Here is a 14,415-nt window from a genome sequence, read left to right as displayed (position 1 = left end):
CAGCTGCTTGTTTAAGTGAAAATACATTGATGGGTTTTTTGCACTAATAAAGTTGTGGAGTTGTGAAGTGTTTTGTCTAGTGTAGGGAGAAATATTTTTTAACTGGCAGTGTTTTCTCAAACATATTTCGCATCAAAGTGCTCTTTGGTTTATTTCTCTTTTTGGAAGCTTGTAGTCAAAAAAGGAAAAAAAAAAATCCTGTTTGGCCCTGAGATCTACCGTTCATAAAGGCGTTAAAAATAATCGACGGCTTCAATGGGAGCCAGGCACACAGAGGTAAAAACCTTTTAGCTAAATTATTTACAGCAGTCAGTTAAGTGAGTGAGTCAGAGTGAGTCGGTGTACCTCCTGCTCCATCAAAGTGGAGGAGAGGGTAGGCGTGCTGGCCTCTCTAATCTCCACACTGCAGCCTTCGGGGGGGCTGCTGGTGCGCCTCCTCTTGCTGGGTGTAGGCATCATTGGAGGGTCGTTCTCCTTCCCTCCATCATGGCTGTTCCCATCTGAGAGTGGAAAAAAAAAAAAAAAACATCAATCAAAAAAGGCATATTACATAAACATAGAAAAACAAATGGGACTTGGGAGCATCTAAGTTAAATGAAAAGAAAATATCAAATTTCAAATAATATATGAGAAAAACACAGCTTGGGGTACAAAAAAGGAAAAAAAACAAACACCTTTGATCAGAGGAATAGAGATAAAGTCTCACTTCAGTAACAAACAGCTTAGAAACTGGGCCCATTTAAGATGATGACCAAGCTCAGAGGAGATCCCTGCTGTAAGATGTTGTCACAGTCAGGCTTATACGGTGCAGCGCATTAATCCACTGCTTTATGAACGATGCCTCTAGACATCATAAAGAAATCCTTCTGGCATGGATCCTCAATGAAAAATGAAACTATTAATCCTGTGGCAATGAGGCAGCCTCACCAGACAGATAATCTCTTGTCTTGATGCATCCTCCAGTGTTGCTGTCCTGCGCTGGCACCGGATCACAGGCATCATTCTCCTCCACATCCATCAGGCTCTGGAAGGAAGCCATCTTCTGCCTCAGCGTGGAGGCGACCCGGGGAAGGAAGGGGCTACTTCTGACAAGCTGAGAGTTGATACAGCAAAATAAACATATCTGCTCAGTGATGTGCATTGACAGGCCAGAGACTTCTGAAATTACAAAAGTGGTATTACAGAGTGGCAGCACATCTATCATGCAGATTTTTATCTACACAATCCGCAAGTGTTACGGTTTACTTCACCGAACATCATCTCACAGGGAAGTCACAATGAAGGGGCATCCACAACAGCAACGGTGCAACCAGAGACCACTGAACGTGAAACTGTAAGCAGTGGTCGGTGAAAGAATTGCTGGTGATGTAAACTGGATGGGCCGCAAGTTAAACCTTCAGCATTTTGAAGTAATCGATCCAAGTGCCTCCCAGTTAGAGCTGGGCGATAGAACGATAACGATATGTATCGCGATATAACTTTTACTCGATAGAGAAATTAAGCTATCGCGATAGACCTCGCCGCTCTTGTCCTCTTTAAAAAAAAAAAAGAAAAAAAAAAGACCAGCCAATCCAAACTAAGTAGCGCAGAGCCGAACCAATCACAGCCGCAGCGTCACGTCGCGTGACTTGTTACGTACAGCACAAGTGCCAAGCCGCACGTGTGTTTGTTTGGGAAGCAGCCAGCGCGTAATGGAGGAAATGAGTGTGCCGACTAGAAAAATCAACCGAGCGTGACCGAAGAGAAAACAGATGATGGTTCCAACGCCGGAGAGATTGTCGAACGGAAGAGCCATAGAAGTTCTGTAGTGTGAAGGTATTTCGGCTATTTCAAGTCTGGCAAAAAACAGAGTAGCGTGCACTGTAAATTGTGCCGAAAGCAAGTCTGGAAATACAATGAACTGGTGCATGCGTCACACTGTGCGCCACGTTATTGTTTCGGTGAAATGAATTTCTACAATACTGTTACTGTTAATTCTACTCTCTGCAGTGTTTAAATGCTTACATATACACACAGTTACTGTCCCTCCACACATACGACTCTGTTCTGCTTCTATGCCGCAGCTTTGTTTACTTTTTCCCACCGAGGCTTCTAGACTTCTGATTGGCCAACATTTCTGCACGGTTAGGAATCTAGCGCCACCTGCTGCTTTGGCATGTTCATAGCAGTGTTTTCCTTCATTTCTGCCTTTATGTGTGGAAGGGATTATTTTTTAAAACGAAAACGGAAAATCTCCGTTTTCAAAAATACCCGTGTACGTGTGGACGTAGCCTCAGTCTCTGACTGGAAGCGCTAATTCGTCATTCGGCTTTTGTCAGACTAAAGTAGCTGTTAAAACTGTTTGAAAAGCTAAGCTATACAACAAGGAGAGATTGAGAATTTCCTTTTAGTTCTCAGTTTATTTGATATTGACAAAAGTTAGTCAGTTTTGTCTGTTCTTCTGTAAAACAAACTAAGATTTATTTTTAGAAGTAATATTTTGTTTCTAAGTGGAATTGACAATTTAGTCTGTTTCATTTGTTCTATTTTGAAACTTAAACGCTTTAGCGGCTGTCTTTTGTGTAGTTTGCAATATTTGCCTTTATTTATCTGAAAAAGTCTCATGTTCCTTAAGTACATCTACCCTGTTGAACTTATTATGGGAAATAAATATTTAAATAAAAACAAGCTGCTGATTATTTCACATTTTACTTGTGAGCAATGGCCCATTTAAATCTTACAAATATAGTTATTTGGCTTATATCGTGATAGATATCGTTATCGCCTGAAATGAAAAAAACATATCGTGATATGAAAAAATCTCATATCGCCCAGCTCTACTCCCAGTGAGAGTGAATGATACCATTAACTAACATATGCAAGGGTGGTAAATAATTTGGAGCGTTACCTAGGCAACTGGAGCCTTTAATGCCGATTATTGACTAACTATCAGGTACAAAGCGATGCACAAACGAGCAAATAAGCTACATCCAAATGTAAAAGTTAAGTAAACTAAATAAATTAAAGGGGAGCCCTGAACAGTGAGATGTTATCCTGTAGGGGGTATTTTGTTGACATAGTTTGAGTCCATTGCTGCCCTCAGAGGAAAGATCAATGCCAATCAGTACAAAGTTGTTCAGCGTGATGATGAAACATTTCTTTCCTGAGAGTGGTGTTTTTTACACCGATAGTGCCTCCGTCCACAGGGGATGAAGGGTCACTGAATGGTTTGATGAACACTTGTACAATCAATGCCAATGTGGACTGAAGCTCTTTTGGAGGAATACCAACATTACTAAGACACTCTGTGCCAGTTTTTCCATTTAATTTGTCATTTACTGCATTTATGAACATTTCTTAAAAGCTGACTTTAAAGACAGGTGAGCTGAGACAGAAGTGTTGCATTTAAAAGCCCTTTCCATATAAATGTGCATTATTCAAAACCCTTTGTGTATTTCTCAGCTTTTAATAATTAGAGTAACAGGCTGATCTGCAGTTGTGTTGTTGACAAGCAACATTTTTGCAACCAAACTGCAACAAACGTAACTAAACATGAGTAAGTCACACTTGGAGGGTGTCTGCTGTCGACTAAACTGAAAAACGCTCCAAAAAGCTGAGACATGGCAGGCTGTGGTCAGATCATGCTGAGAAGAATGATCCACGCCGGAGAAAAATCCTTATTTTGTAGACGTGTCAGTCGATGTTAACAGGAGTTTTGAAAACACAGAAGCGCATACAACAAAGTGAGCTTGCCAAAGTTGGGATTTCAATGCATTAGGCGGCTCGACAAAACCTAGAATCCCAATATGTTATGATACAGAGATAATCCGTATCATAACGGCATCTATTAACTTTCCTTTTTAACCCAGGCTTTCTGCTTTGCAGGCATCTAATGGGTTTTTTTTGGGGGGGGATAAAATGGACCAATCAAACGCTGCCTACTTCAGTCAGGAGCAACAGGTCGTGGAGAAGGATAAACAATATAAAATACACAAAGAGAGAGACTGATGCCTGAGGAAAGCTGCAGAAAATAATTTAAATTCATAGTGAACGTATTTATTTTCAGTGATGCCATTCATCTGTAATTCATCAGCCTCACTAACATATTGCTCTGACACTAAACTTTATCCCCAAGAAATGCACACAGATCACACACTGTCCCATAACCAAGGACAAGTGGAAATCACCTTGTGTTTATTTGATTGACTGTATAACCACCAACAGATTCAATATTTTTGTAATCCATCTTCAATTAGCTACAATCCCAACAGTGTAAAAAGGACCAAAACAACATGTTTTCAGATGTTCTGCCAAGCTAGCTGAATACACATGAACTTCTATGTTAGTGACACTAATACTCCTCCTCCTCGAACATTATGTCTCAGTTTTGTTCTGTGGCATTACTGACATGACTTGATGCTCAACAGGTCTGCAGCTATAACCCATTTCTGATAGTTATGAACAGTAATATCCAGTAGGAGGCTTTTGTTTGTTGTTTCTGCATACTCTGTCTGGCAGTAGCTAAGCATTAAAAAAAATAAATAAATAAATAAAAACCCCAAGGAATATGAATCTCAGGCGGCTGAGTTACATCCAGTGAAACCTGAAGAGTCACTTTCTTTAACATGCTTCAGGTCAAATAGCGGTATTTTGATGCACTTTATGTAACAGATCAGGCATGAGAGACAGTTAAAATCCAAACAAACACATAAAGAAAAGCAGCTTTTGTGCTCTCTGCAGTTTTCATTATGGACTTGTAGTATATACTCCTTGTAGTATAGTCATATTAAAGGAGCCCCGAAACACTCAAAATTGTGTTTTCTGTCTGTTATGTATCCACGGCTTGCATGCGTCATATAGCGGGCAATGATTCTTCCCCTCTCTTCAAAGCTTCATATTTAAATGTAATGAGGGCCAGAAATATGCAGAACTACAGAACAGAAGAGCCCAAGCTCTGGCACTGCACAGACAGCTGATGCAGTAAGAAAATCTGGCCCTTTCTGCAAATTGTACTCTCTACAGCATGATATGATGCTAAAACAGTCATAGACTGCTTAAATAAAAGCATGAGTAATGTTTGGTTTTCTTCATATGTCTCAATGACACAAACGTCTCTTAACAGCTCAAACCAGCAATGCTATTTAAATATCTTCTGAAAAGGGCTTATTATTCACTGTTTTTCATCACACTGCTATTTTTATTACACAAGCAAAGAAATGTGATAAATGTGATGTATGACTGACTGAATAATACTGCTCACTGTATTACCTTAAACATTTTTAAAGGTCAAACATAAGTAAAGATGCTGCCACAAAGACACATGCTGTTAATCAGAGTTCAGAGATTTCCTCAACTTGTGTTTAGATTGAAGTTTTCACGCTCTATAGTGTACAACACAGGGAGGTAGAACTACAAATGCGGTACAGTTTCTGTGTCAATCATTCACATCTGGCGGGTTGCGGAGCTTTTCACTGTGACAGTAATATCTTGTACGAAACTCTGCTTTATTTAACACCTTTTGCCAGAAGTCATTCTGTCATTCAAACGGCACTCTCACAGCAGGAGCTCTGTCATGTTTATGTTCTGCTCTGTTCATTTACTGCATTAAGCTAACGTTGATGCACAAAGCTACTGTCAATATTAACTTTCCGGGTACTTCAAAAGCTGATCATCGCTGCATACAGCAGCTTAGTGCAGCACAAAAAAAGTATACAAACACCTACATAAGCAACTGTGTACTTCTTGTGTTGTCTGCCTGTATTCCCGCAGGTCACTGATTTATTTTAACTGAAGCTTATGCGAAGTTTAACAATGTGTGTTTAAAGGGGCTCAGATAGGATTTGTTAACAATTTCAATAATTAAAATAAAACATGAATTACAGATAAAAGAGGAACAAGTGTAAGCTGTAAAGTAAATATTTAGCAACTGTAAAGCTTAAAAGGCTTTATGTATCTCATTATCACACTGTCAAGTTTGCGAAACTATCCGTTTGATGTTATCTTATGAAACTAAGAGTTTTACAGCTTTCCTAGGGTTTAAAGTCACTACTGCCATCTTGGACTGTTAATTCAGGGTTGCTGGGACTGCTCCAAATGGGAAACCTAAGTTGAGGAGGTAATGAAGAGGTGCACGACAAGCTGAAATGACACCAAAGGCTGGCATGCACTGGCAGCACTTTTAAAAAACGCACTGCTATTCATGCAGGAGACAACAGTAGGCATAATCCAGATGTAAGCGTTCACATGCAGTCAGGCCTACATATTTTTGGACAAGGACACAGGTTTCATAATTTTGCTTCTGGACATCCCCACGGTGGATTTAAAATGGAGCAGTCTAGAGCTGACTGAAGCGCAGACCTTAATGCTTTAGTTAAACTAAATGTTTACATTAGTGGTTTAATAACAATTTAACATAATCCATCCTTTTACTCAGGCTTTGAGATTTACAAGGCAAACAACTGACAGGATCATTTTATGTTAACAAAGTCTAGAGTTCATTGAATCTGAATTTGGCAACTGTTCATCGGAAATTCCAATATGTAATCAAACAGTTGTCAACGCAAGTGAACGAGGTAAAAAGCAAAAACCAGAACACACTTAACAGGGAGAGAGAAGAAACTTTATGAGCAGCAAATCAGCAGTTTGCTACATTCTCAGAAAGACCAAATGCACTTGTGAGCACTCTCAGAGCAAGAATCTTCCAACTGGGAGGCTCTCTGTGTAGAGTCTGCAGGTTCTACCTTTGTTGGTTCTGTCCATGTAAGTATGATAGATGGACCGATCCAATATTACGTATCGGTCCGATACTGATGTAAATTACTGGATTGGATATAGGAGAGAAATAAAAAATGTAATCCGATCCATTAAATATCAAAAAAAGCACCTCACAAAACTTGCGACACGGCGTAACTCGGCTCATAACCGTAGCACGTCGGAGCAGTGTGCTCACGTGATAGAGCGGCTGTGTGTATTTGTAGCCTCGCTACCAAACCAGCATTTCATCTCCGAGGAAGTTATCCCAGAGAGAAGTAAAGCAAGTGTGCAAGTTCATCTCTGAATGTTTGTAAAGCATTCCCACGTTAAGCTTAACAACCGATATATGGAGCGACTGCCTCTTCTTGCTGCTACTTCAATCGTGAAACTGATTAATGATCAGCTGATCGGCTTTTCTGTCGCGAGTCCGTCTCTCTTGTTTGTTTTTGGCCCACTTTGCACCAGAAAGAGGAAACCAGCGGCTGAACAACAGCAGCACGTTTAACCTTGATAAGCTGTTGTTAGAATTTATTTAATATTACTTTCTACACCAGGATCTTTTTCTATGTAGCTGACGGCTGGTAACTGTGCAGGGGCGGATCTAGCAAAGTTTAGCCAGGGGGGCCGATAGGGCATTAACAGGGAAAAGGGGGCACAAAGGCTACGTTCACACTGCAGGTCTTAATGCTCAATTCCGATTTTTTGATCAAATCCGATTTTTTTTGTCTGCTCGTTCACACTACAAATAAAATGCGACAGCAAACGCGCTCTAGTGTGAACGCTCAAAGCGGCCCGCATGCGCAAAAGAAGACATCACACACAATGCGCTCTGTTTAGACCCAGAGCAAACTATATTGTTTGACTGATGGCCCTTAATATAAAGACTTCGGACTTCATGTTTCCCAATTTTTGCTTTAAGTTATTTTGTTATTTACATAATAATGTAGATAACCTAATAATGATCCTTATTGTTGTTTTAGAGGAGCGCTGCTTCAAAGGATAGTTGCAGATTTCTGTCAGAATCTGCAGGTTATGCGGTACAAATAAAATGTTCACGTTTCTCCAACGTTGTCTTCCCAGCAGTCTCACCGGATGGCCAGGAAGCATTTGCAATTTCTTCTCGGGTGCTTCTCCGGCGCTGATAATTGGCGTCTGTCTTGTGTCAGTGACATAAAAGACGGATTTAATGCGACATGACCGTTCACACAGCAGTTGCTTTCTGAAACATCGGATATGTATCGGATTCAGTACCACATACGAAAGTGACCCAGATCGGATTTGAAAATATCGGATTTGTGCCGTTCACACTGTCATACCATGATCGGATAGATGGTCGCATAGGGTCAAAAAAAAAAATCGGATTTGATATTTGATGCGCTTTCGCCTGCAGTGTGAACGTAGCCAAAGACATACTTTTCTTTCTTATTCTCATTTAAAATGTCTAGCTTTTAATAAATAATTATCTGAATCTTACACCCAAAGTTTTAATCTTGTGTAAAATATATAGAGGTCCATTACTGTATATAGTAACTGTTAAGTCTAATATACCCTAGTAATATACCAATACCAATTCCATGTGCAATAACTCAACTGTATATACATAACACTATTTATTACATATTACTTACGGCTTGTATATTGTACATTTTATATATATATGTTTTTCCCTTTGTTAATACTGTCCATATGTACATAGCGCTGCAGAACTGTACCCCCCCAAGCATGTTTACACTGAGTAGGAGATGCTCTGTATCTCATTGTACAACTGTATAGTGACAATAAAGGCATTCTATTCTATTCTAAGCTTTACTACTTTTTCCTTTGGGAAGGTACAATCTGTGCAGTCTGCAGTTCTGTTGAATAAAGATGTTGAATCTATTTAATTATTCTTGAAAAATAATTGATTTCTGTGCATTTTGTTTTCACACTGCATCAAATTAAAGTTGATTACGTCGATTAAGCATCATGAGGTGGAGGGTGGGGGGTGGTTTCCCTATTATTTTTTTTTGCTGGGAGTTTGCAACCCTATTGGTTAGGTTGCTTAATATTTCTGCTAAGTACTCTTTAAAACACCAGAATAGGAAGGATTGAGTAGGTTTAAGTTTATTAGATTGATCAGTATTGCTGAACTATGAAACATTTTGGGTGCAGTGTATTTTTTTTTTTTTCTTTTACACATACAGGTATAACAGAATAGCTTTAGTGTTGTTGTTTATTTAAACTTGAGTATGAACATATACAAAATGCAGCAATATATAAAAAAAAAATGTTTTATTGATTAAAAATAAAAACACAATATATCGGATTCATATCGATATCGGCAGATATCCAAATTTATGATATCGGTATTGGACATAAAAAAGTGGTATCGTTGCCATCTCTAGTCAGTATGAATGGCAGGACTCGCAAAAAATTTTCAGTTGGGCTACCAAAATCTATCTCTGCCCTGCCCGTCGGGCTATATAGGAAGGAAAAATATATGTCAATGCTTTTGCATTCTTTCGAAATGTAGCTGGGTAATTATGTCATTGGCATCGGTGAGCCACTGTCAATATGTGACATATTGAAATCGGTTTGAATTTGCGCTTGTTTTTTTGCTTTCACTTTGCAATCGTGCGAACTGTGTATAGAGAGCGACAGCACTGATCTGTGAGTGATGATAATTTGCGCACCAATTCCTCTGACATCGTCTTATTAATCGTTAGCTTACTATGCAAACATGACAAGTGAAATCTCCCGCAGCTTAAACATGTGAGAGGTTGATCGCGCAGAGAATCGCTGAGCTTATGTGAGTCGTGTGTAAAAGCAGCAGGATATATATTTTAGTTCTGCTGAGCCAAATAAGACAGGTCAGGGTGAAGAAGTGACAGCCAAAGAAAAGCTTACCACAAAACGGAAAGTTATGACAAATCAGACTATAAGGCAAAAAGAAAGTGCAGCTTTATGGTTTCATGGACAAAAGAATTTCTGTGGCTGCAATATGACGAGCTAAATAACCAGGGCTGCACATAAGTGGTCCGCAGGTGCGCATTCGCTGTCAAAATAAAAAACTACGCACAAGATAAGAAGTTGCAACGCGTGTTTGCGTACATAAGATTTTCTGGAGGAGGACAGACATTTGTTTAGAACTCTTAAAGATGTCGAAGAAGCTCCTTTAAGCAATTACTTTGTGATGTTCCTCCACCTCCAAAAAATGTCGAAGGAGTCCGAACCACAAAAGAAGCACGTATTCTCGGAAAAGTGGTTGCAGGAGGTGAGCTGGCTTCAAACAAATGATGAACGCACAGAGATGTGGTGCAGAATGTGCCGTGAAAATCCCACTCTAGCGGACAAAAACAGTGCTTTTATATGGACGCAAACGCGCGTTGCAACTTCTTATCTGGTGCGCGTCTTTTATTTTGACAGCGAATGCGCACATGCGGACCACTTATGTGCACCCGTGTAAATAACATAATGTTCTGCCGGGTGTGTTGTTGGTTTTCTCTCGATTTCTGAGTCGACAAGCGCCTTTGTTACTGGGACCAGTCATTTTAAGAAAGGCCCCCATTAGAACCCATGAGAAATGCAAGAAATGCATTATTGCTCAGTCTGCAATATCTTTCCCAGAACAAACACCAATTGCAAATAACATACTAAAAATAAACCTGAAAAATCTGTTTAGAACAGCGTACTATGTTGCAAAGAGTGAACTACCACTGGCAAAATTTAGCAGTCTTTGCAAACTTCAAAAAGCAAATGGCCTCGATCTTGGTTCCACTTGTCTCTTACCCGTGACTTCAGTGGAAATTTCAAATTCAGGATCTGACACAGACTGATTCATGTCCTACACAGTTCTTACAAGTTCATAGAAATTTCTGTTCAATTAGAACCAAGTATTTGAGTTGATGATTGTAATTTTTATACAATGTTGTAATTTGTGTTTCAACAATTTTTTGAGTAATGTTTTGTTTTCTGTTACAATATTATACTTTAATGTATAATATTGTAACGCAAACAAAACAGGAAACAAAACATCAATCAAATAATTGCTCTCTTTTTTATTCGGGCTACTTAAATTTATTTTGGGCTACCAAAAACTGAAGAGTCCCTGCCCGTAGGGCTACCAGGGATTTTGAAATTTTGCGAGCCCTGAATGGTTATCCGTGAGTTAGTCCACAGTGTGCAGGGTGTACCCTGGCTCTTACCCTGTGACAGCTGGGACAGGCTCACCAACACTGAAATCTGAAAATGTGATTATGTACAGAGGCAAAATAACACAACTGTGCTGCTATTCCAGCTTTTATAGGTACGTAAGTATGTATGCAGCAGCGGCTGTGACAATTTTCATGTGAGTCTCATAAAGGACGACAGACAAAGCATGTTGTACAGTTGTGCACTGTACCAGTAATCTATGTCAGTTTCCATACTGATCCCAGCCAACTGAAAGCCAGAGCAGTCTGAACAACTGTCTGGCACTCTGATAGGATATGACAGATGCCAGATTTGCAACCCGAGAAGCATCTCACCTCTGGAGTTTGGGATGCCGGTGGAGTCTTCCTCTTCTGTTGTGCCATGAAGCAGATTAGAGAATTTGTCTCTGGGGACCCCCGGACGCCAACACTGGACCTCCGCCTGGCTTTCAGCTGTGCTAGACGAGACTTATCTGTCAGGAGAGAGAGAGAGGCTTGGTGCTAGACTAACACTCAATCAAGTCCATATAACCTGCTCTGGACACCTTTACTTGCTCTCCACCAGTTTAAAAGCAACAGTAGCTGCAGCCAAATAACGAACCGTCCTCTCTCACCTTTGCGATTTGATGATGCTGCTGGGGTAAAACTCTGCACAGAGATGCCAAACTGACTTGGGGTGAGCTCAGAAAAATTCAGGGGGGCTGAGGTTTGATTTAAAACTGAGGGGGTGTCCTCTACTGAGGGAGGCGACACAGCTCCCTCCTGATCACCCTCACAGGAGACAGTGCTGATCTCTGCTGTAGCCATCTGCAATGAGAACATAAGCACGACTTATAAATGAAGTGCAAGAGAACCACAAGGACAGGTAGAAGGTCCTAGAGGAAACATGGATAACAAAAGCACCCGACTAAGTCGCATGCATTTCCATAACAAATGATTTCTGATGGAACGCGTGCTTTTAGACGAGTGCTGAGAACAGGATTTCACCCGTTACAAAAAGAAATCCCTCCAGGGGCATGCTAACACAGACAAACACATGAAGATTTACTCAGGAGCATTTGCACACGCTCCACAGTAACAGCGTGTAATGAGTAAAGAACTAGAAACGGTCAGGAGCGGCGGGTAGCTGCGCTTACATTCCTATCTCCCTGGGTTAGCACTAGCAACGGGCAACAAAATATTAAACCCACACGAATAACGCTAGTTTGTGAAGACTTTACTCATCGCTGGCTAACAGTAGTAGCAGCGGCGGTGTCACTACAGTGACAACAAGTTTAAAATCTTACCTTGTGGATTTAGATACTTTGGTTGTCTCTCGTTAAAAAATATATAAAAGAACACTCGGGTCTTTTATGTTATAAAAAGAACACAACTGTCTTAACGGACGTTTATAACAATATAAAAAGACTTTTAAAGAAAGAGCAGAAGGCGATTCAAATCCCCCTCCACACCAGAGCCAGAGACCGCGTATAGATCCCTCCGCGAAATTGTCAGCAACGTTCGTGACTGCAGTTATATATTTTATTTTTAAGTATATTGCTGGGAAATTTAAAATATGAATAAAAATGACTCAGTTAAAAAAAATATAGAAAAAATATTGGTAACAACTGACAAAGTGTAGAGGCCTAACTAACTTCCGTATTTTCAAGCACTTTGAAAGCGGCCGGAACTCGTTTAATATGAATTGGCCAATTGAAATGAAAGAGAGATACCACGTGACTGTCTAACGTCAACAGAGAAAATAGGGTTGCTATTAAAAAAGTTTATTTTACGAAGCAAACACTTGTTTGTTGCCTAGGAAAAAAGAACTTGTTTTTTTATTATTCATTTTCATTTTATTTATTTTTTTAACAGCGTTCTTGCTGTACTCCCTCAACTCTGCAAGGCCACATCTGCTGTTGGGTGCTCTGAAGCCCAGCTGCTGGAACTTAACTGGATCTCTCTCAAATTTAAATATCCACTCTGTAAGTAGACAGGCTCCTGTGCTTTTAGCATATTCTTCTTGAAAATTGCTTATTTATTGTCACACACATGATAAAGATGTGGGCTTTGAGTCAGAAAACGAAGCACGGTACACAGGCTGCTCATCTTTTCACAGTTAAATTGTAAAATTGTAGTAAATTGACCACAAAGCTTTCATTTACATTTACACTCCACCAAAAAATTAAAACAAAAGCCCAAAATGAATGCCACAGTGGGAAAAGCAATATTTAATGCATTTTTTTTAATATTAACACATTTTTTGTGTTTTATAATGGTTTAAAAGAAGGCTCGGTAAGCCTAAACAAATATATAACCCCAAACAGGTGGGTGAACAGTGGTCTACTGCTGAAAAGCTCTGTAAACCCTACCCACACACAAACAATCTCAAACACACACGGGGCTCCTCCTTTTGTGAGGTTTGAGAGTCTGTGGTGCAGCTGAGTACACTGAGATCAGATGCAACTTTGAGCCTCTTTCTACAGCTGGGACTGCCGACCACATGAAGCATGTGCCTTCTTCTGCTGACACCAGGAAAGGCTGTACAAGTCAGAGGGAAGCTTCACTGTTGTTTTTGTGCTGCACAGGATAGGGCAAGAACCACACTATATTTCCAAAAGCATTCACTCATCCATCCAAACTGAATTCAGGTGTTCCAAACACTTTAGCGGATGCTAAAGTACATATTGTGCACAGGTCACCGCCTTTCTGCAGAGTCAGTCACTACTGCCCTCCAAAGTAAATGTGGCCCTCAGATAAGCTCAAGAACAGTGTGTGGAAAGCTTCATGGAATGGGTTTCCATGACCAAGCAGCTGCACCCAAACCTTACATCACCAAGTGCACTGCAAAGCGTTGGATGCCGTGGTGTAAAGCACGACATCAATGGACTCTAAGGCAGTGGAAACGTGTTCTCTGGAGCGACAAATTATGTCTTTCTTTTGCACTACGATGAAAGAGTCTGGGTTTGGTGTAAAATTTGGTGGATGGGGTTTTATGATGTGCGGTTCTTTATCGGGAGATGGGCTTAGTGGCAGTGAAAGGAGCCCTTAATGCTTCAGCATACAGTGGGGCAAAAAAGTATTTAGTCAGCCACCGATTGTGCAAGTTCCCCCACTTAAAATGATGACAGAGGTCAGTAATTTGCACCAGAGGTACACTTCAACTGTGAGAGACAGAATGTGAAAAAAAAATCCATGAATCCACATGGTAGGATTTGTAAAGAATTTATTCGTAAATTAGGGTGGAAAATAAGTATTTGGTCACCTCAAACAAGGAAAATCTCTGGCTCTCACAGACCTGTAACGTCTTCTGTAAGAAGCTTTTCTGTCCCCCACTCGTTACCTGTATGAATGGCACCTGTTTGAACTCATCATCTGTATAAAAGACACCTGTCCACAGCCTCAAACAGTCAGACTCCAAACTCCGCCATGGCCAAGACCAAAGAGCTTTCGAAGGACACCAGGAAAAGTATTGTAGACCTGCACCAGACTGGGAAGAGTGAATCTACAATAGGCAAGCAGCTTGGTGTGAAAA

The 14,415-nt window shown here is 40.3% G+C and overlaps 1 protein-coding gene across 2 annotated transcripts in view; it reads right to left on the bottom strand.

The window, feature by feature from the left end:
• Positions 1 to 12,537, bottom strand: part of cdca2 (cell division cycle associated 2) — a gene marked incomplete in the record, with an annotated part of 40,051 nt that extends 27,514 nt beyond the window's left edge. For both annotated transcript variants that reach the window (XM_014338267.2, XM_014338268.2), the window contains 4 exon segments: positions 928 to 1,093; positions 11,238 to 11,374; positions 11,516 to 11,708; positions 12,188 to 12,537. In XM_014338267.2, coding sequence (XP_014193753.1) covers positions 928 to 1,093; positions 11,238 to 11,374; positions 11,516 to 11,708 — 496 coding nt within the window.
• Positions 12,538 to 14,415: the final 1,878 nt, after the last annotated feature.

The sequence above is a fragment of the Haplochromis burtoni genome, unplaced genomic scaffold (assembly GCF_018398535.1).
Source record: "Haplochromis burtoni strain Fernald_Lab_line unplaced genomic scaffold, NCSU_Asbu1 Contig_226, whole genome shotgun sequence".
NCBI lineage: Eukaryota > Metazoa > Chordata > Actinopteri > Cichliformes > Cichlidae > Haplochromis > Haplochromis burtoni.
This window is presented reverse-complemented; position numbering and strand designations above follow the sequence as displayed.